The sequence below is a fragment of the Rhamphochromis sp. 'chilingali' genome (assembly GCF_963969265.1).
Source record: "Rhamphochromis sp. 'chilingali' genome assembly, chromosome: 7".
NCBI lineage: Eukaryota > Metazoa > Chordata > Actinopteri > Cichliformes > Cichlidae > Rhamphochromis > Rhamphochromis sp. 'chilingali'.
This window is the reverse complement of record NC_137934.1, coordinates 34,970,618-34,993,381: the sequence shown is the minus strand read 5'-3', so window position 1 is coordinate 34,993,381 and position 22,764 is coordinate 34,970,618. Positions and strand designations below refer to the sequence as shown.

Sequence of the window (22,764 nt, the reverse complement as noted above, 5' to 3'; positions counted from 1 at the left end):
TCCTGTTTTGCTTTTCACCTGCAGAGAGTTCAAAGTTCAGTTTCTCCAGCAGGTTCAAAAGAGCATCTGTCTTAAGAATGTTGCACCACAGTTTACTCAGCTTCATCCACAAGCTTCTTTCTATCAAGTGACAACTGTTGATGTGAGCTTCACACTGCCAGATCATTTTTTGCAGAACTGACATCTTGAGCACTTTTACTTGTTCATATGTGTAACCTTCAGCTTCTTTACGGTGTGCTTGAAATTGGTCATAAGTGAGACATACCAACCTATCACAGGGTCAACACACAGAGAGACAAACTATGATTCACACTCATGTTCACATGTAAGACCAGTGTTGAATCATCAGTTAACCTCAAATACAGGTTTTGGGGCATGCAGAGTCCACACAGAGAGGCCTCAGCCAGAATCCTTTAGCTTCTAAGAGGCAGCGCACCACTGTGCTGCCTGCAAATTTGATGTTTTTACCCAAACTTTATTATGAATGTCCTATCAGCCAAAGCAGTAATTCCACTTTTAGTATTCTTAACTTGAATTAAACCATTTTCCCTGTTTAGCACTTTGTCTTTTCTGTTTTTGGTGTTTTTTTTTTTTTGTTTTTTTTTGATGGGAAGCAATGTGCCTTTTTTCTCTCCACAATTTTTTACATGTTGGAGCAAATGTCTGCTGCAACATGAGCCCTTCCTGTTGTTGCCTATTGTTCTGATCCAAAAAGGCCTCTGTCATGCTGCCTCCTGTCATCTACCTCCTCAAAACCTCCCTTCCCAAGCCTAGCTTGCTTTTCCTCTCTCTTGTGTGTCTCACCCCTGTCTTTGCTCATATAAGGTTACAGCGCAGTACTTTCAAATGCAATGCAGGTGTGTGTGTGGTGTGAGAGAGAGAGTAAGTAGTTCCTGTGCTCTCGGCCCCATAATGTCTTCAGTAAATGCTTCCTAAACAGGCCTGCTTTTATATCTTTGTACGCTTTAGTCGAGCTTGGGAACAAACACCTGCACACAAGCACCCAGGTGCAGCTATACAAGCACACACACACACACACACACACACACACACACACACACACACACACACACACACACACACACACACACACACACACACTCCCTCCCCATCTCTTTCTAATGGAATCAGTTTCACCTTATTTTAGGATTATTATGATTTTGGTCATACCGTTACTTCCATTTGTAATAAAAATTCTAAAATGACTTTACCAACATCATTTATTCCAGCTTTTATAAACTTTACATTGCATATAAATTAGGGCTGCCACGATTAGTCGACTAGTCACGATTATGTCGACTATTAAAATTGTCGTCGACTAATTTAATAGTCGACGCATCGTTTGAAGCTTTGTAAGATCACAAAGGACGCAGGAATGAGTAGTAGGATTTAAGAGTGTAATAACGGACTGAAACAGAAGATGGCAGCACTGCATGTACAAGGATGCCAGCTGCCGTTAAACCCCGAAGAAGAAGAAGCTGTGTCCCAGAATTCATAGCGCAGCCCAGCGCAGTTGTCAACAATGGCGGCAGCTAGTTAGTTTTAACTTTACTCTTATTATTCTTTCTTGGTCACAAAATAAACGTTTAACATATTTTCAGGCGAGAATGTAGCTGTGTAAACCTCAAATATCTGCTCAGTTTATCAAGACACCACATATTTTCAAAAGCGCTCCGACGTTTTCGGAGACGTCTGTTACCCACTAGCTCGTTAGCTAGCCGGGGGCAAGGCTAACTAGAGCCGTGAGAACACCGGACTCCCGGCAAATCGTTTTCAAACCCACCGCCGTCTTCCGCTAGTCAGGTTAAACATATATATAAGTCACTTAGATAACTTAAAAATGTTATTGTTTGGCTTTCTTTAGTATTTTATTTGTTCCTGAGTAAATCGGTTTGGCTGAGATTAAAGTTATAGTTTTTGCACAGCTAAAACTGTCAAGCAGACAGCTGATTATCAGAAGTGTGAGACGCTGGAGAATATACTCCAGTGTCCTGTTATATTTTAGAAAGCAAGGAGTTTATTAAACTTCACCGAAACAATCTGCAAATTTCATTAAAAATTAATAAACTACCATCTTGTCTTTATTTTTAGTTAGCACAAACACTTCAAGCTGTAAGCTAATGATAGTTATATAAGACCAGATGCTGCTGGTGCAATAAGCTGTACGTCCAATGGATGATGATCTGATTAGTCGACTAATCGCAAAAATAATCGGTGACTAGTCGACTATCAAAATAATCGTTTGTGGCAGCCCTAATATAAATGTCTGCAAATTCAAATCTGCATGAAGGATTACTTTACTCTTCTCTTACATGAGTAGAGGACAAGTTCAACACAATGCAGACCACATAAGCGCCTGGATGTTTTGAACAGTGTTGTGTACAAACCTGCTGTAACTGAAGGCTTAACCTGAAACGTGTCCACTTGAGTTACCGTTACCCACTACTTGTTTGTGTTGCCTTTTTCTTTCTTCGCTCAGGTTACCAGATTCTTAGATGTCAACAGTTTTTCGCTGTGGTTTCTAAACTCTCCAGCCAACATAAACCCTCACTCTGCTCAGTGGGACAGAAGCCCACTTCTTAAAAAGTCGATTTTACGAGCGGCTCTTTTACTGAGTTTTTTTTTTTTTTTTGAGGGTTCTCCTTTTTATTTCCTCTCTTTCTGTCATTTCTCTGCACTCACATTTTCCAAATCATCTTCACTCAATTTATCCATAATTGCCTTGTAGTCCCTCACTTTTCCTCTCTCCCTCACTTCTCACCACTCTTTTTCTTCACTGCCTGTTGCCATTTAGTGATTGTAACTTTTCATTCATTTTCCAGTCTGAGAGTATGAGGCTAATAATTCATTAAGGATTACTGGAATATTAACTGTTTTATTCAAACTTTACATTGTCTAAAACTTCACATTTTTGAAAAGTAGATGACATAAAAACTTCACAGCTACTTCCTTCATGTCAGTATGCAGGGGATGAGTTGAGTGGTTTTTAGGGAAAATTAGAGCATTTAAAGGAGACGTGCTCAGTACTAGCTTTGTGTTTGTTTTTTTCTGGACTCTAAGAGAGAAACTTTGCACAATTCAGAATTCAACTAATCTAAAACCCCAATTCCATGTTAAATACAGATAAAAACATATTTTAGAACATAGGAAACATATCAAACTAATCTCTCAATTCCAAATGATTCCAAATGATTCCATCCAAATGATCTTTAGGTCAGAGATCACCATATTTCTGCATCATCTTACTATAAAGATACAGTTTTTATAGATGATGGTGAACCTTTCCCATCTTTAATTCTGAGAAACTCTCTATGAAGCTCTTTTTATACCCAAGCATGTTACCGATCTGTTTCTAGTTAACCTCCCCTTTTTTCTATTTTTCACGAAATACTAAAATGTCTCATTTTCAACAATTCACATATATGTTTAGTATGAATAAAACACAGGTTTGTGAGATTTGCATTGCATTGCATCATTGCATTGTGCTTTTTTGTAACTGGGGTTACATTACACGTTGATTCAGTATCTGAGACTAGCTGCTTTCCTTCCTTCTTTTTGTTGCCTCTTAAACAGGAGGCTTGACCAGCAGGTTGGTGGGGCTTCTGTTTCCACAGCTGTAGCGGTGTGTTCAAGAAGACCACATTAAGGACACCCTCTCTCTTTGACATCACAGAGACAGAACAGGAATAGAAACTTGCTGAATGGAAACAGAGACTTGATGAAGACAAATTGTAGAAAGAAATAATTATAATTCCTCATCTGTAGCTTTCATCTCTTAAAGGCAGAAATATTTCATAGTTGCACTGTGAAAATGGTTGGTTTCCCATTCTTCCAGTTAACCCCTGAGTTAGGTCAGTTTTCCAGCTAATAGGGATGGAAGGGGGCCTTGGGAGAGGCCCTAATAACAGAGTGGGAGAGCTCATACATCGGTCTCACTCACCACACCAACCACCCTGGCTCCAAACACAGCCCCCCAGACCATATAACAGCATATTAGTTGCTACGCATAACTGCTCAAATTGAACATTTCTGATTTGGTTAAGCTTTACCCTGTGAGGAACCTAGTGTCTCATTTTCTTCTTAGCTCTCTGTTAACTCCTTCCTTTTCCTCATTCCCAAGCCTTCGAGTTTAAAGATTTGCACTAATTGCCATACACTGCTGCGACAGTAAAGTCACACCAATTTCGGAGAGCTTTATGGGGGTTAAGCTCGTGTCCCTGCCTGATTTTTATCATCGTAAGCCAAATACAGCTGGACGGGGATCAGAGGCTGCTCTCATGGAATTTTCTGTGTGGAGATTTGATGTCTGGACTTCTCAGAGGCACCTTCACGTTAACCATTTACTGCATATTTTGCTACTAGGAGTGGCACTCAGCTGCAAATGAAAGAGGACGTTCCAGAGCTTTAACGTGAATGAAGTATGACAAAGCAGCCAAGAAGGGAACATGATACTCTTATAAAGATTGTCACGTATCCGTAATTTTGATGGGCGTTCACTGCCATACCAGAATTGAATTTTTAAAAGTGTCACTTCTGACATGCTATGGAAAATATGTTCACAGTTTTATTTTTCCAAGTGAAGTCCAATTGCTTGCCTTCGACAGTACTTAGAGATAAAAATGTTTTTAACAGTTGTGATAATCATCACTATAATAAAAACCAGTGGAAATATATGGAAATCTGGAAAATCTGGAAAAGTAACTTGTGACTTTTGAAATGGAAATTATTTGAAACTGCAGAAGCACAGCTTAAAGTTAGCTGGACTCTTGTAGTACAAAACTTGCATTCTGATCTTATCCCTATTTCAGATGCCTAAATGTGAACGGTAAAAATATTAACAAAATGTGACCTTCATCCTGTCGAGGTGTCTCTTCTGTGTTGTGCCATGCATTTTTGGAGTGGCTGAGCCACTTGATAAACGCAACGGCTTCACACAAAACCTCTGCTGATAATGACCAATAGCCTTTTTCACGTCTTGGCTCAGTTTAAAGAGGCACATGATCAATACTAGGTCAATTTCCCACTTAAGGGACAACTTCAACTGAGCCTTAAATACCTTGGACTCTCCACCAAGCTTCTCAGACGAGAGGTGAGGTATTTTTGAGAAACTTAAAGAAGTCCAGTTGCTTTTGTTTCTTAGATCACTTTGATAGGTACACATTGCTAGGTCTGGATTGAACCTGTTTTTGACTTTGAAAATTCTTCAAGGCATAGATTCAATCTGCTGCTGGAAACATTTCTCCAAGATTTTGGTTCATATTTACATGATAGCGTCACACATTTGCTGCAGATTTGCGTGGTGCACATCTATGATATGAATCTCTGTTGGACTGAAATCTGATGACTGTAGAGGCCATTTGAGTACAGCAAACTCACTGTCACGTTCAGGAAAGCAGTTTAAGATGATTTGAGCGTTGTGAAACAGCATTTTGTTCTACTAGAAGCAGCAATCAGAAACTGGGAAGATGAGATTTAACTCTTGATAGAAGGCAGGATAGGATAGGATATTCCAAATTCTCATCATACCATCCGAATTTTGTAGCAGAAATCAAGACTCATTAGACCAGACAACATTTTTCCGATCTTCTGTTATCCAGTTATGCTGAATCCATGTGAACTGTAGCCTCAGTTTCTTGTTCTTGGCTGATAACAGGAGCACCTGGCTGTACTCCAGCTGCTTCCGTCTGCGTCAAAGTTTGACACGGGCACTCAGATAGATTCGTCTAAATACCTTGTTTGTTACAAGTTACTGTTGCTTTCCTGTCTGCGCCAACCAGTCTGGCCATTCTCCTGACCACTGCAAAAAATAGGCTGGGTTTGTTGAAACTCCTTATCTCTGTTTCCCTTCTCATCACTATTTTCTGATCTGCCACCTCAGTAATTTAAAATGTTTGCAACTCTGAGACAATGTTACTGGAAACAGCCTGTTCATGGTCGAAAGACTTGACTGGTACACATATGTGCACGATTTCTTCCTCCCTATATTATAATGCAAGCAATGCTTTTGTTCTTCTTTGGTTATTCATATTGACAGACAGGGATTCAGTACAGAGGTACATATGGGTCTTGCAGTCAGTATCCAAATCGTGATTCAATCAATGGCCAGAACCACAGCTGATGAAACCTGGGATCTATTTTTAGGTCCTTTTTAACAAACAGGTCTAATACCCCATATGGAAAAGAAATAGTAAAAACATATATGATTTACTCATGAAAGTGGCCACTTTCATGAGTAAATCATATATAAATCATATAAGGCTTACATGATTTACTCATGAAAGTGGCCACTTTCTCATTACTTTCATATATTTTTTTTAGTAGGTATACAAAACATACAAGTTTCATTATATAATTTTTCAAGGGATCTTATATGTGTTTTCACTCTTGTATGCTTTTCATACAAGTTTCATACAAGACAGATAAAAACTTTATAAGATTTATATATATCTTTTCCATATGGGACAACAGCTCGCCTCCACTGCTGAGAAACATTAGAAAGCTAATCTCAAAATTGCTCTGCATTTTCTCCTAGATATTTCAGATGATTGTCTTAATGAAAGAGAACAGATGTGTTCTCTTTAAAGGGCGCACAATGTGGGGAAAAAATGAAACGCAGGAAGTAAGCAGACCTTAGACATAACAGCAAAATCGCTGTGCACAAGTGTTTGTTTTTGAACAAAATTATAAACTTCAAATCTTTCTGGAATGATAACATTTTTTTCTCAGAAGTACACAGTTGTGCCTCCTTTTCCATAAACGAGCACTTCGTCCTCCTCCCCCTTCCCTCACTATATTCCCACGACCATCCACTTCTATTGAACTCTCACCTGGCTGCCCTTGGCTAGCTTTGTGTTGGTGAAGCTAGTGAGTTGCGACGTCCACTCTCCTCTGTCCTTTGTAAAGCACAGAGCTCCAGACTTCTTAGTCTAACAGTAGAGAACACAGAGTAAATTTAGACTCACCGTGGGGCCGGGACATGCCATAAGACACTGTTAGTAGCCTCCTGGAAGAAACCAGCAAGTCATTCTAACTCCAAAAGTGCAGAATAGCTTGTGGAATCAGGTAGCATTACAGAAGAACTACTAATTTAGTAAAGAGACACATTTTGATTCTATGTCTGCCCTCTGGGTTTGCTACATATCTCTTAACAATCATGAGCATAACACCCATAACTGTGAGCCTGTTGTTGTGAGCCTGTTGCCAAGCTTCCAGACTCCTCACTAACAGGTGCTGAGGCCCAAAGCGCTGCTCATTAACACAGTTCATTTCACAAGCACCACCACATAGTCGTTACCATCCTGACACATTATCACCCAATTAGCGTGACCCTGTGTCACCAGGCTCCTGGTGCTGTTTGTCTGCAGACTTTCTCTCCTCGACTGTCACCCTGCATGCCACGCACTGTCAGTTTTCAAGTTGTTAATTCAAAAATATTTATGACGTGTTTAGGAATTCTGTATTTTTCGTGTGTATGTGTGAAACAAATGCACCATGTGTATAGTTAAGTTTGCAGTCAATTCTCAGCGGTGTCCATGCACATGCTTGCATTTTCACATCCGTTTGTGACTTTAGGTTACGTTCCCAAAGTTGGATGGCAACCATTTGCCTATTCATCATGCTGAACTATCCCAGCCTGCACCAAAACACACAGACTCACACACTGTTGTAGCCGGCTAGAACTGTGGGATGTTGTATGTGAACTGAAAGTTTGTCAGCGGTCTGGTGCCCTGAGAATCAGTGAAGGTAAAACAGCTTAGAGTTTTTTGCCAGTCCTTCATTTTTGGCTGTTTAATTTGTTAGGAATCACCTATGACCTGCAGCACTGCACTCTGAAGCCGATTTTCTGTCTCTTCTCCCCAGTAATGAAAAGCAGAGAGCAGCTCTGTCTTCAGCTGGTAATAAGAGCGCATTAGGTCCACATGGCTTGTTGATAGGCTCCCTGTTGTACACCCAAACCTTTGAGCTGCACTAGAAAATGTACAGCGTTATCACCACTGTTATTTTACATTTAAGAAGCAGTGTGTTTGTGTCTGTACACAGTATTTTACATAGAAAAGTTTCTCCAGAATTGTGGTTAAGCATTGTTTAAATGTAGGTCCATGCCACTGGCTCAGAAAGTTTGAGTCTGTGACTGTCTTTTTACTTTGTCACAACCATGTGGATTACATTTGGATATAGCTTTCAGGTGTAAAGAATGCAGCTGTAAAGCTGATTGTTTTTGTTTTTTTAAACTAGCTGTTGTAAACACAAGTCAAGTTACCTTGATGTTTTGCAGGAACATGACAATAATGGTGACTATGTAGGGTCAAGTGAATAAGGCCCAGCCACACAGGCCTAGAGACTCGTTCATGACCATCCGCTAACCACCAGTCGTGTGTTCCCCGACTATTGGTGAGTGGTTGCTGGAGCTTGATGACAGTCTCTGGGAAATCAATTGATAAAGCCCCAGTGACATATGCCTAGAGAATGGTCGGTCATCCAGTGGCAACCACAGGTTGATAGAGAAAAAAGTGCAACCCCCAACCAGCTGGCAAAAACATCTTTGTAATAGCTTTGGTCACTAGGAAATTGTGGTTTGCATGAAACATGATAACTTGGGCCCAAGCACTCGCCAACTACTCTCTAAAAAGGAGGGAAATTGTAAAAAGTGTGGCACAAACTGGAAACTGAGAGACTCGCTTTCAAAATAAAAGTTTTTTTGAAACATGTTGGCTGCAGTGCTGAAGCCCAGTTTTCACTCTAAAAGAAGGCATGTGCCATTTCTGATTTGGGCAGATGTCCTCTACTTCCACTTTGTGATCTACTTTTTTGAGTATCGCTACATACCGCAAAACAGTAGTGTTTGCAGGCAAATCAGCCTCTTCCACACTATTTGCTAGCAACCAAAGCAAGCTTAAGGAAGTTTTTAGTGTAGCACCCTCTTTGTGCCCAATATCACCTAGCAACAGTCAGGAACCTCCAATAAGGACTCACCCACCAGTTGGGGAATACAAACATTTTTCTTGCAACCAGTGGTTTTATCAGTGGAGCAGGTGGACTCCAGTGAGTCAACAGTTATCTACCCTTCTCTCATCATGTCTTGTTTCAAAGCACCAGGATTGTGAGAGTCTCCATTTTAAGTGTGAGGCCTCAAGTGGGTACTTGGCTATGTTGACTTTTTATATAAAAAAAAACCCGTAGTTTCAATTCAAATTTACTTAATTCATGTCCATTTGTTACATGTTGCAATTATGTTGTGCAGATATCTGATACTGAAAACTTGCTTGAAAGGTTCCAATCATTTGGAACCTTTCACTGAGTTTCCTTGCTAGTTGCTGCTTTTTGCAAACATTTGCAAACATTTGCAGTTTGTTGAGTCTCCGACCATAAATAAATTGTCTATGTCATAAATACTAAAAACGCACAAAAGCATCAGATACAACCCATGTTAATGCTAACTGGTAGTTGGCATTAACATCGACATCATCATCATTTTGCTAGTGGAAAATATATGCAAGACATCAATTCTTCAACCTTTTAAAGCATTTAATGTTTAAGCATTTAAAAATAAAAGTTTTGCTTTTCTACTTTTCATTTCCTCTCTTCACAGGATCTGAGTTCCCCCAAGATCCCAGTATGCAAGCTGCCACTTTGTGGAACACCTCTAGCGATGGTAAATGCACACACACACACACACACACACACACACACACACACACACACACACACACACACACACACACACACACACACACCACAGATAACCCATGCATGACGTTCTTAACAAAGCTCACTCTGGCAAAACTATGAGCACATCTGTTAGAGACAACATGATGATGACATGTTCATAGTTCAAATTAACACACACAGTGTTGAACTGTAACCCCACATGTGCTGTTGAAATTACTTTAAATGAAGTGTTAAAAATTACACATCCTCCACATGGTTGACTTCAGCAACCCAGACACCCACTGCAGTGTAAGGCACTAGAGCAGATAATTGGCAGAACAAATTGCACATTGATCTACTCAACATATGGAAATACAGCCACAGGAGCATTGTATTTCTTTATATCTACATTTACTCTTTCTTAAGTGGAAAATACCAGTGTAGTCTCCAAGGTGCTGCTGCTTTTAGTACATCTTCTTAAACTTTGCATTTTGACCTCATGTTTATACCAACATTTGTGGGCTCTGGACATGCACTTGAGTACTTCTGAGGTCTTAAGTTTTCATCACAATGAGCACAGTCCTAACCCTAACCCTGACCCTCAACAATTAGAATATGTTTTTTTCTCCTTTATATTACAGTTTTTTCTGAATGCTTAAACCCTAACTGTGATTCCTGTAGCACAATCTCTAAAACTATTCAGACTTATAGCAAAACCACTCACTGAGTTTGCAAAACTAAAAGCACAAAAACTGCTTTGCACTCAGTTTGCAATTTTGTAACACACACTTTGCAAAACTGTAGGCACAATTCACTGCACAACACTCAATTACCAAATTTCCAACACACTCCTAGCAAAAGTATACACATGTATGGCTATCATTAACACTAACTTGCCAACTGTCTGGCACACTTTCACATGTGAAAACTTTTTTAGATAATTAGTTCACTTTGCAATCAGCCTAAGCACTATAATACAGGTAAGCTGTGTGTGCGGAGTACAATGGAGGGAGCAGAAAGAGTGAGAAGTAGAGGAGGCCGAGGAAGAGGACGTGGAGGTGAAGAAGTAGGATGAAGAGGACGACAAGGACAAGGAGGAGCAAGAGGAAGATGAGGAGGGGGGAGAGGAAGATGAGGAGGGGGGAGAGGAAGGGTAGGAAGAGTAAGAAATAGAATTGCTGATGACATCAGAGCTACAATAGTGGACCATGTAATCAACCGTGGAATGACCCTGAGGGTAGCTGGCCAACGGGTCCAGCCTAACTCGAGCCGCTACACTGTAGCAAGTATCATAAGGACTTGAAATGAGAATCGGTTAGTACAGTCACTTCGCACAAAGATTTGTAGCACTGCCATATGCCAATGAGAAACACACCAATACCATTGATGTAAAAATACTGAAATTGTTACTTTACAGAATTGCTAGGTGACCAGATGCTGGGGGCAGAGGAAGCATGTTCACTGCAGACCAAGTAACCCATATAGTCATTATGGCGATTGCAAATAATCCTATACTTGGAAATAAACACTTGTGTTTGTTTTGATGTACTTGAAGTTTGGATCCCTCTATGCTTATGGATCTATGACAGAAGTATGAGCTCAAACTGACATAGCCTACCTTGTGCACAGAGAAAGCAAAAGCCAGATGTGTTTTGTATTCATACCATCAGTGTGCAGTTGGCGCATTGTGTGCTTAGTAGATGATGGCTTGTGTGTACTGTTTGATACGGAAACACCATTTTTACGAAGGTGTGAAGAGTTAATCTAGCTGTGTTTGCTTTTGCAAGAGAACTACAATGTTTTGATTATTGGGTGACAGGTTTTCTTATTTGTGTGTAGAGTTTTGCAAAATTAGCCAATAGTTACAAAAAATGTGCTTAAGCAATCAGAAAAAACTGTAAATTGTTCCACAAAGTCTTGGCAATCAGGGAACAAAGAGAACAATCAGCCCAAATGACATGCATCAAATCTATTCAGTTTTTTGTGGAAAAAATGCCTGTGTTTGTTTTTATATATAGGGATGGAGTTAAGGACAATATATGACTTAATTTCTCTTTGCACAGCATCCATTTTATTCTTTGTTGTGTCTTTAGCTTCAAGCATATATGGAGCCCTGGGTGGGCTTGTTTGTTAGAGCTGGCCAAAACACTTGGCTTCACAGAGGAACAGCACAGTAACTCTTGTGGTTCTGCACTGCATAATCAGTGTACTCCACAGTCCTCTCATGTTTGATTTGCACAGTTTTCATTTCATAAACGCAGATTATGGACATTATATAAACAGAGTTGGACTCTGATTCCCTCACTTGTCTCTGATTTTTCTTTCTAAGCAGTCATCTTAAGCATGGAACTGAGCTTCACCAGAATGTCTTCCTTCCTTGGTTACTTTGATTTTTTTTCCCCAAATAAACATTATTCCTTTATTTCCATTTCCATTATTCTGATTCCTGTACTGCTGATATGAAGAACATTTTAAAATAAAAGGTCTCCTCGTAACTCCCAGAAAATTTGCTGTCACAAGCTCGCTTGTTTGAGCATGGTAATAAAAAATCGATTGCTGACCAACACACAGGCCAGATAACTGTGAGTAACCTGCGGGCAACACTAGGCCACTAGGAAGAAAAAATGTATATTCCACAAATGGTTGCTGAAGGTTTGTTGGAGGTTGCCTGCTGTTGCTAGGGGAAGTCGGTCACAAGGAAGGGGCTGCATCAAAAACCTCCACATGATTGCTTTAGCTGCTTGCAGATAGATTCGTGGATTCATGTGTTCAATGACAAGTCCAATGCTTTTGCAAGAGAACAAACTTATCAGTAAGTACGATGTATGTGGGATGCGATAGGTTTCTGGGTACTTTCTCAACGTCGTTGCCCATATGTATCCGTTAAATTGCACCCCCTCTCCACAGTTTATCTTTGGCTAAAAGAGCAAACATCTGCCTCTCACAAAGAAACACTGACTGGAAAATGCTCAACTTAAAGTTTGTATTTAACTCGAACCTTAGTTTGGCTCTCTCATTTCGTCTGGTTTGCTTAATTCATCTCTCGAAACTCCAACTCTCCCACAGCTTCGTTCCCACAGAAAATTCTGTGTACACAAAAGCAGACACACACCAGTTTCTGGACAAGACTGAGCAGTTTAGTGAAGATAATGATTATGTTGACCAATCAAGGATTTTTCAAAAACAGTCATAAATATAATGAGATCCAAACAAATCATCCAGAGAGCTTTATTTTTCCACATCATCAAATATAAAAACTATAAACGTAAAGTATATGTGTATGTGTTTGTCATTTAGTGCTCAGCCCTCCTGTGCTTACATCTGTTTCTTATCTGATGGATGGAGGGTGATTGCACCCCTTGTTTTGTCTGCAGGCGGGGATGGTTTTGATTGACCAAACAGGCACAATTCAGGTAGCGTGGCTCTATCAGTATGCATCAGTAGCAGGAAGTTATCGTGCTGAAAGAGGCTCATTACTGGGCTGAAATCAGGGGTGATGATAGTTTACTGAACTCATTTCCCTGCAGGCTTTCTTTCATTATTGCTCTCTGTTTCTTTGTTTCATTTTGTACCCTTTTTTTTCTTTACTTACTTTCTTTCCTCTGTTGCTTTGCTGGATAGTGACCCAGCTTTAATTAACTTCACCTTTACCCACAGCTGGAAGCTGGAAGCACTATAGTGCGAGGCCTTCAGTGTATCTGTTGAATATGTTTAGTTAGCTTTGCAGCCACTCGTGTTTCTGAACCTGCATTTTGTTGACAGGAGCCCCGACGGTCACACCCTTACTGTATGTATGTTCACTGAAACCATATAGAATACAATGTCGTGAAAAGGTACTGAGTAATGTGTGCAGTTTTCGAGCACGTATAGTTTGTCTCCTTGGCGGTTGTGTGGGTGTGCGGGTGTTTACATATATGTGCCTGCATGTGAGCGTTTGATTGTGCAAAAACTACTGCAAGGAAAATGCAGGCTGATGACAGGACACCATTTAGCTCCCCTGCCACATTAAAGGGACAGTCCGCAGAAAGGGTTTGAGTTTCAGCATCCTCCTTGTGCCAAATACCACAACACTCACCACGGGACAATTACATACAGAGTGGCTTTGTTACACAGGCATTGGCAGGACATCTTTCTCCTCCTTCTCTTTTTTCCTCTTGACCTCTCTTCTTTTGTCTTCTCCTCTTGTCTCTTTTTCTTTTTTCGCTCTTCGTTCTGCTCCCCGCTGCTTTATTATGAGTTATTATAACGGCTAATGAAGTGTGCAGGCACACCGCTCCAAAGAGCATTTTTATTTTCCATCAACTCAACTAATGAAAATTCATGGAAGCAGTTGTACATTAGGCACCAGCCTCTTGTCAATGGAAAAGCAGTAATACGGCGTAGTCCACTCACTAAAACAGGGTTGCCAAGCATAAGGCCTGGGTGCCAGAATCGGCCCACCAAAGACTCCGATCGGGCCCAATGGATACCTTTGGACATTTTGAAGAAGGGCATAAATTTTGGACTTTTAACTGTGTTTTCATACATTTGAAGGTATTTCCTCTCCAAGGGCATTCATACAACAACTAAGTAATAAAGTTATAGATAAAAAATTAAATGACAGAAAAGTTCCAATTTAAAATTAAAATGGAAAATATTGGGCATTTTCTTTGAATCAACAGTAAAGCTGAGCAGTGAGCTACCAGAATATTTTCTAGCTGTTAAAATGATACTTATTTGTCTCATATTAAGATATCTGAGGTGTTAAACTTGTTCACACTGACTGAAAGGGGAAACTTGAGTGGCCCGGTCCACTTGAAATCTAAGTGGGTTGTATGAGACCCGGGATTTGACATCCCTGAAGTACCAGATTACTGACATTCCAACATTCAGTACAGACAGAAATCATAAAAATTGCAGTAAAATGTAAACTACGGAGAGAAACAGAGCCCGAAGCAAACCAAGTATCAGGAAATAGGCACATTATGCCAATAGCGTAATTATTACTCCTTAAGTTTAAAAGCTGTCTAACTGCTTTAATGAATGCTTTCAGACTCATAATTACTTTTGAGAAACAAATCAGCAACAAATTCCAGAGCGTTTTCTTCTCTTTAACCGATTTCTGGACTTCCAGTGCATTTTGACTGAACGGCAGTGATAGATTGCACCACACTTGAGGTCAGAGCACATTTTTACCTTTTGCAGCCGTGAGAGGGTTAATGCGACAAATTGAGTATACACAGCGCTCCACAGTGAAGTTAAATAAGAAAATATCATTGCCTAATGTGCGTGAAACTGGACTTAACAGACACGGAACGTAATCTCGCCACCGATCTCGGTATGTTTATGGTCGTCTCATGACTTTTAAGATCGTTAGAAACAGTAACATAATCGGATTGGACAAATTCAATTTAAAAGTAAAACAAAACACAAAGTAGCAAAACGGCTGGATAAACAAGTTATGAAAACCAACAAGTGGCACGCGGAGACGGCTTCACTCGGGGAATATTTTCTGTTTGTGTGTGTCGTTGTCATAGATAAATATGAAACAGGTTCACAGCTTTCGGCAAAGCCCTGTGACAGAGCATTGTGTCTACGTGATGTCATGCTAAAGCATTTCCAGTTTTTATGTGTGGAAATGAAGTGCACACATCAGTGGTGGAGTGGAGGAGTAAATAAAAAGGAAAATTGGATGAAGGTTTACAGTCATTGTTCCAGCTGACTTTAAAAGCATCGACCTCCTGAAGGGTTTGATCTCGCTGCTGTAATGTTGAGATACAGGACTGTGTAGAGCACATGAAGAAAAGAGGTCATATTAAGGTTGGTGAAAAATGGGGAGAGGAGACGGTGGTGGGGTGGTACTTGTTAGTACCACAGTGCTGTGTTAAGCCCTCAGTCTTTATGGAAGAAGCTGTGAGTGTGTGTTCTACAACCTGCCAAGCACATGCACTGAGATAGAGGCCATGTGCTCAGGTTTTTACACCAAACACTCAAAGAACATAAAGTAGACACATTTTTTCCGATGACTTCTCTCTTCTTTTACAAAAGCCTTAAACAAAGACTGCCCACGATGAAGCTCAATATGTAGGTGGACACCTTTTGCGTGATTGCAGTTTTTCGTCTTACACTGTACACGTTTTACTAAGTTACACTACACATTCTTCTGCCTGACTGCCCCTCCAACTTTTGTACAGACACTGCATCATCATTCCACCAACCACAACACGGGATGCTCACAGTGAAAGAAAGCTGGCCCGCACTCCAACCCAAGTAAAGTTTATTCAAACGAGGCTGTAATATGAATGAGCACTGTTTTATGCAGTTCTTCTATCACCAGCATGTTCACCTTCATAGACGTCGATGTTGATACGGTTAATTTTCTGACTGCTCTCTAACATTTTTCTCTTAACATTCCTTGGAAAAGCTTGAAGTTAATCTTGCATGGAATACAGTAGTAAAAATCTGAGTGCTGGTGTACTCGCACAAGTAAGTGTGCGCCTCTATTTATACCCATCAACCTCTCTATTCACACACATCATTTTTCATTTGAGATTCTTCTGTATGTGCTTTTCCTCATTTGTTTGTCTTGGCCAGTTTGTGTAACCAGGAGCATTTCTGCATACCTAACACAGGTTTTGGGGTTGAGAGAACTTTCCAGAGGTTTTTCATGACATTAAGACCAATGTTTTTCCTGCACATTAAACTCTTAGGTGGCCCTCCAGATAGTTTTTTTTTTTTTACTGACCAGCTTAAGGGGAAAAATACGGTTCTGGAGGGAATCACGATTTAGTTCATCTTTGTATGTTCTAATAGCATTACCCTTCATGAATTGGTTTCGATGGCGAGGCAGTTTTTGCTCGCTGTAATCATTCCTCTCATTCATAACAGTAATCAAGAGCTGTTTGTTTTGACTGTTTGAAAACAGGCACGAAACACTGGGAACCAGTCATTTTAAATTTGATTCTTCTTTTTTTCGAAGACCGCAACGCAGGTGATATTGCCTCATGAGCTCATACACATAAATCTGAGGGGGAAACCCTCTGGCATCATACAGCCATGATGAAAAGAGAAATTAGGTGTCACAACAGTGGCAACCACAAAATAACTTGTGAAACCAGGCTCTGAATATGTGTGTCTGAAAACACGGAGTTTGTTTTACCGCGTTTCTTTTTCACACAGCAGCATGTTTTATTTAATATCTGGCTCTGAGGTAGTACAGTAAGTGTTGTTTGATTTATGTCATCGTTCTTGGCTGTGTAGTACAATTTTCTTGATTTTCTTCATTCATGGTCTTGTTCGTACATACATATATACATATACACACACACACATACATATATATATGTATGTGTATATGTGTGTGCGTGTGTGTATCAGGTATAATAAATTGGCTTTGGCTTCAACAGGGCAAAAAATCAAAAACTTGCACTTTGCAGTTGTTTTTACTGCACTACAAACATCTTTAAGTACATTTAAAAAGAACAAAGAAAATACATACATTTCATAATCTGTAAAGAATGCATGCAAAGGGCATTTTTCTTCTAGTCACCTCCACATGATCACCATCTGTCTCTTCTTTCTCTCTCTCGTATTCTTTTCTTTTATCCTACCTACACTGCCTACCAGGACCTCACTTCATCCGCCTCGACGCTCCCATGAACAACATAACCACCTCCGTGGGCCAGACGGCCGAGCTTTTGTGTCGTGTCTCCGGAAACCCACCACCCACTGTGCGCTGGCTTAAGAACGACGCTCCTGTGGTACAGGAGCCGCGGCGGGTCTCCTACAGGTCCACGCTGTTTGGATCACGCCTCCGCATCCGCAGCCTGGACACTACTGACACGGGATACTTCCAGTGTGTGGCCACCAACATCCAGGGCTCTGTTTCCACTACGGGCGTGCTGTTTGTCAAGTTCGGTGAGAAGACTTTGTTACCAGTAGCATCTAAGCATCTGTGCATTTCAAACTGATAAAACAGCCAAACTTTTAAAAACTTACTGCCGTCCATTTCCCCCCCACCTATTTCTATTTCTTTTCCTAGAGATCTGGCTCCTCATAGCAGCACTCATCTCAGCTGATTCTTCTTGTAGCTGGCAGCTTGCACAGAGAAAAATCTGGAAACAATATTGTTTATCCTGTAGTAAAAAAATCCCCTTGTCTTCTTTTCCAGATCCAGATCCGCTCCCTACGTCTCTGCCAAAAGAGCCCACGTAAGTCGCTTTTCCTCTAACCATTTTTCTCTCTGTCAGTCTATTCATTACCACAATACAAGGGACAGCTTCAGATAAGTTCGTTTGTGAGCAGATCCCACAGACAACTTGCAGATTATGAGAGAATTGCATTTTACATATTGCTGGAACTTTAAAACTAAAGAAAGACCTGCTTGTGCATGTGTCACAAGCACCTCATCGGTTTAGGTTAGTAAAACATGCAACTTGCAGGTCTTGTGAACCAAAAAGATAATATACACTGTAATTTTGTTTAATATTTACTCTGATAATTATTTTAACTAAAGACACATATTAGTGTATGGAGCATTCCTACTTCATACTGAAGTCTGCACATGCAGTTTTGAAAGTGGAAAACACAGCGATGATTTGTTTGTCCAGCTACAGCAATTCAATGCTGGTTTGCAAAGAGCTACCCTAAGACGTCCTATAAAGCATATTCATTGAGTAATCACTCACTTTATAACATGGCCTGGTCTGTAATTTTCCATTTTATTGGTACAGGTCTCATGGGGAACTAAATGAATATTTAATATGAGCCTTTAAAGCTCAGATCTCTCTTGTTCTAGAAAGCTTTTCCACCCAACTGTAGACACGCACATGGTCCATATTTGAATATTTCAGTCCACGGTTTGGAATGTGGACTGTTGGGCCGTCACACACACACACACACACACACACACACACACACACACACACACACACACACACACACACACACACTTGCGCGCAGAGTTTGGGGCCCAAAGCAGACACTGACACACACAGTGCTTTGTCTCTATATAGCATCTAATACACTGATGCTCATATTGGAGAAAGTGGGTTACTTCACTTACACACACAACAACTTTAATGAGCAAACAGGGTTTGGTTCATAATGTTAACAAATGCGAAACCTGTGCCATTCATTCAGTTTTAGAGGAAAACGAATAAAAATGATCCAGATCCATAACAGAATGCCCACAGTGCATCACTCCACCAAGTTTCATGAAATTGGACCTGCTGTTTTTTTGTGTTGACAGACAAAATGCATTGAAAGCATTGATCTGATTTCTAGTCTATAATTAAGTTAGAAAGACGAAGTTTGACAACCTCCCCCCTCAGTATATACATCAATAACAATAGTGTTTGACAACTATTAGAATAGTTTCCAAAGGTAGCTGCATAATCAGAGCCCACCTTCACTAACTTCTGATTACAGTCATTCTGCCCTGTAAGTGGGCCTTAAAATTTGACAGAAACAGCTGAGTTCAGAAAAGAGCAGATCCAGGAGTATAAAGCGAGAATGAATTCTGTCTTCTGGTGACCTTGGTCGATTACTTGAACTCTCCCTTAAATAATGCTGTCTAAAAAGACTTGCATATTTTGTAAGTGGTTTTTGTTAAATGATACTTTAAAGTCACCTAATTCGATACCAGCAGCAAACGCACCCACAATGCCAATCCTCTAATATGAACATGCAAATAAAATTAAAGGAGGCCTTAAGTGGCAAATAAAAACCAAGTTCTACAAAATTCTTTTAGACAGCATCAAAATACGTTCCATAAAACATTTTCATGTTCTTGCCCAAATCAAAATTTTCTTTGTGTCTGGCATGCTTCCTTCGTTTTGTTTTAACGTCTCCCCGGTTATTGGATAAAACCTCTTTGAATTTTTTTCAGTTCGTTTGATTCTTGCAGGATCAAAAGAGACGAAGCTGGATGATTTTCCCCAATGACATTATGGCGAGGCTCGCTGCCATGTTCCATGCGGCGTCCTGTGAATCAAAACTGCTGGCACAAAACGCATGTCAGACACTTAGTATATCCAGTCACACGCTGGCATGAGCGCGGCCTCATGCACGGCCTCGTGCACACGCGCCCCGCTCCCTCTTAAAACATCTGTTTCTGCCGTTTCTTTTTGTTTACATGTTTTTTTGGTGTCTTCCTGTGCAGCCAAATTACAGCTTTCACAGATGATGCAGTTGGTTCACAAAAGAATCACAATGCACTTTCTCAAGGGAAACATCAATAAAAAGAAGAAATTTCAAAGAGACTTTTGGCTTCGCAGTACGGTCGTGCTGGAAATAAACTGAAATGGAAAATTGAATGAGATTTCAAGTAGGAGGAAGTGATTTTAGCCTCCTTCTGCTACATACTGACATTCACTCACCAGCCACTTCATTAGATACACCTTACTAGAGTTTGATCGGACTCTCTTTTGCTTTCAGAACTGCTTTAATTCTTGATGAGCAAAGTATGGTCGATTATACGATGCTGTCATGTCAATATGGACAAAAATGGGAGGAGGAATGTTTTCATGGCCTTCCTGAAACTATGGTATGAGGGGAAAACTAAGGCAGGCTGAGATATTTAAACAATACTTAATTGGTGGTAAGGTACCCAATTTTTGCCAAGAAAAACCAAAACACCACCAGCAGTTTGAACAATTAGTACAAGGCAAGATAGAAAATTCTGACCATGCAGTGTGAGCGTTGTAGTTAGAAATTGCGACTCATCAGACCTTCGAACATTTTTCCAATCTCCTGTCGTCCCATTTTGGTGAGTTGTGATTTTAGCTGACAGCAGTGGCACCTTTTGTGGTCTTCTGCTGCTGTAGCCCTTCAATGTTTGTGTTGTGTGATCAGAGATGCTCTTCTGCATATTTTGGGTATAACAGGTTTTTCGTTTAAATAGTTCTTTTTATTTTTTTAAAACCTACTTTTATTCCTTGTTGTCGGTTGATTGTCACCTTATAGTCACAAAGTAAGTATCTTTTCTTATTTGTGTTACTTCTCCCTTCCCATTAGCTCATTCTCCACTGCCCTCTAACACCAATAAGGCATTTTCTTTTTTTGTGTGTCATTTTCAGACCGTTCTCTGTAAACCCTAGAGATGGTTGCATGCAAAAACACCAGCTGATCAACTCTTTCAATCATGCCACGTTCAAGTCACCGTTCTTCCCCTTTTGGATGCTTGGTTTGAAACTAGCACTTGAACAAGTGTATGTTATTATAACTGGGACAGTGCCAAACATTCCAGTTGTCACACAAAACCACAATTTTCAAGCATTCTAGTTAAAATACACCCATATGCTATGTATAAAAGATTTATTTTCATTGTCAAAGTATCATTTTAAACCATGAGGTTTCTGCTCTTGCATCATAGTCACACATCATTTTATGGTAACGTTTGTTAAGGTTTATAAACTGCTTTCAAAGGCTTTATACTAGTGATAAAAGTTGGCACAAAGAAAACTTTGATCCAGCAGAACACAGTGATCAGCCTGAGCCTTGAAAAGCTCATCGAGTTAGCTCTTCAACAAACTAGACACATTGTACGCCATGGGTGTGGAAGAAATTACCTTCTCCTCACCTTGTTTTCTTTTCTGTCGACTTTTAAAGGAAAGGGTTGCAGTCAAGCGGAAGCAGCGCGAGCTCGAGTCATTACAGTCATTACAGCCTTCATTTAAATAGACAGGTGCCTCCTTTGACAACAGTGGAGGTGCGGTGGCGGCGGGCTGCTGCTCATCATTAGTGTCACGGCCAGCTTATTAGCTGTAAAGTTAGGGTGGCAGCCATCAAGAAGACAAGTTCACCTAATGATGACACTTGGTGACCTTTGGCCAGTTACCTCATACCACAGCTGTTCAGCAATCAAAACGTCTGCTCCTTTAGAGTTTTCTGAAAGACATCTGGTTTAGAAGCTTGTCAGTTTGTGTGAATTGTATTCATTTACCCTGCACTGTTTTTTTTTCTTTCTTTCACCTCCTGCTCCCAAGAAGCTGAAAGTGACAGCGGTGTTGTAGGGAAGAATTATCCGCAAGTATTGCTCATAAATTTTGGGGAAAATTTCTCGCCACCCACCTTGTTGAACCTGAACGCAAACTTCAGGTCCTCTGTGCTGCCTTTGCTTCAGCCTGGGCTGAGATTTCCATCCCCTCTGAGCCGAACTAAAAAGTATACACTCTGTGGTGTGCAAAGGATTACAGTGTGTGTCCCGAGGGTTTGGTTTTTAGTGCGGAGAGCCTCGAGGTTTCAGCTCACAATCCAAGCAGTTTGTGTTGAATGGAGCTGCCTGAGACCAGAGGAAGGAAGTGCAGTAAAGCAGGTCTGAAATTAGGGGGGGAAAGACACGTAGATGATTGAGAGATGGAAAGAGACATCTTAAAGTTTAAAGCATGGCATTTTGGAATGTTAAAGGTTTGGTGAAATGAAGATATTTCAGGGCTTCTGTCTTTCCAGATGCCAACAGCTAAAAATGAGCAGCACCAATAGATGGTCAGTAATTAAATATGGATATGTGGCTATGCGTGGCATGTCTGTTTACTTATTCTTTCTGTTTCTGTTGTTCCAGGTATGGAACAGTGGAAACCTGAAAATTGTTTTAATTTTCAGGTTACAGCCGAAACATTATGCCAGTTTCGCAACCCTCTTAATCGCAAATTTTGTCATTTTAGGATACTTTTGCTAAGAGTTGGATGAGATGAGTTATGTGTACATGATGACCCATGGCACACTGCTTTGCAGCCACTCCGGTTAGGCAGCTTTACAGCCGCCTCTCTCCTGTGTAGTACACACAGCTCTCCTGTCAGGTCCCGGCATCCCACTCAAATAGGGAAGGCATAATTATACCATAAAAATCAGCTGTGTCAGTCAGCCTTCCCCTGACACCACCCCTCCCCTACAGCTGAGCCATGTACCACACCCCACCACAGTGTATATGTACATTTTTAATATTAACTTACTGTAAATTAGTGTTCATTGGTAGTGCCTGTAATGTTATTTTGTCTTATGTGATGGATATGTTGCACGAATCAGTTGTGTTTTCATACACCAGCGAAGCAAGCAAGCGCCGCTGCTCTAAATTTTAGAAATTCGATGTAAAACGCGACGTAGCTTGCGGCCAGTGCAGCCAGTGCAGGTGGCCAG

The 22,764-nt window shown here is 40.5% G+C and overlaps 1 protein-coding gene across 3 annotated transcripts in view; it reads left to right on the top strand.

The window, feature by feature from the left end:
- Window positions 1-22,764, top strand: part of LOC308399559 (inactive tyrosine-protein kinase transmembrane receptor ROR1-like) — a 146,224-nt gene that overhangs the window by 79,554 nt on the left and 43,906 nt on the right. For 2 of the 3 annotated variants that reach the window (XM_080886897.1, XM_080886895.1), the window contains exons 2-4: window positions 9,590-9,652; window positions 17,254-17,544; window positions 17,798-17,837. In XM_080886897.1, the coding sequence (XP_080743023.1) occupies window positions 9,590-9,652; window positions 17,254-17,544; window positions 17,798-17,837 (394 nt within the window). The remainder of the gene's footprint in view (window positions 1-9,589; window positions 9,653-17,253; window positions 17,545-17,797; window positions 17,838-22,764) is intronic. The other variant, XM_080886896.1, reaches the window with a different exon arrangement.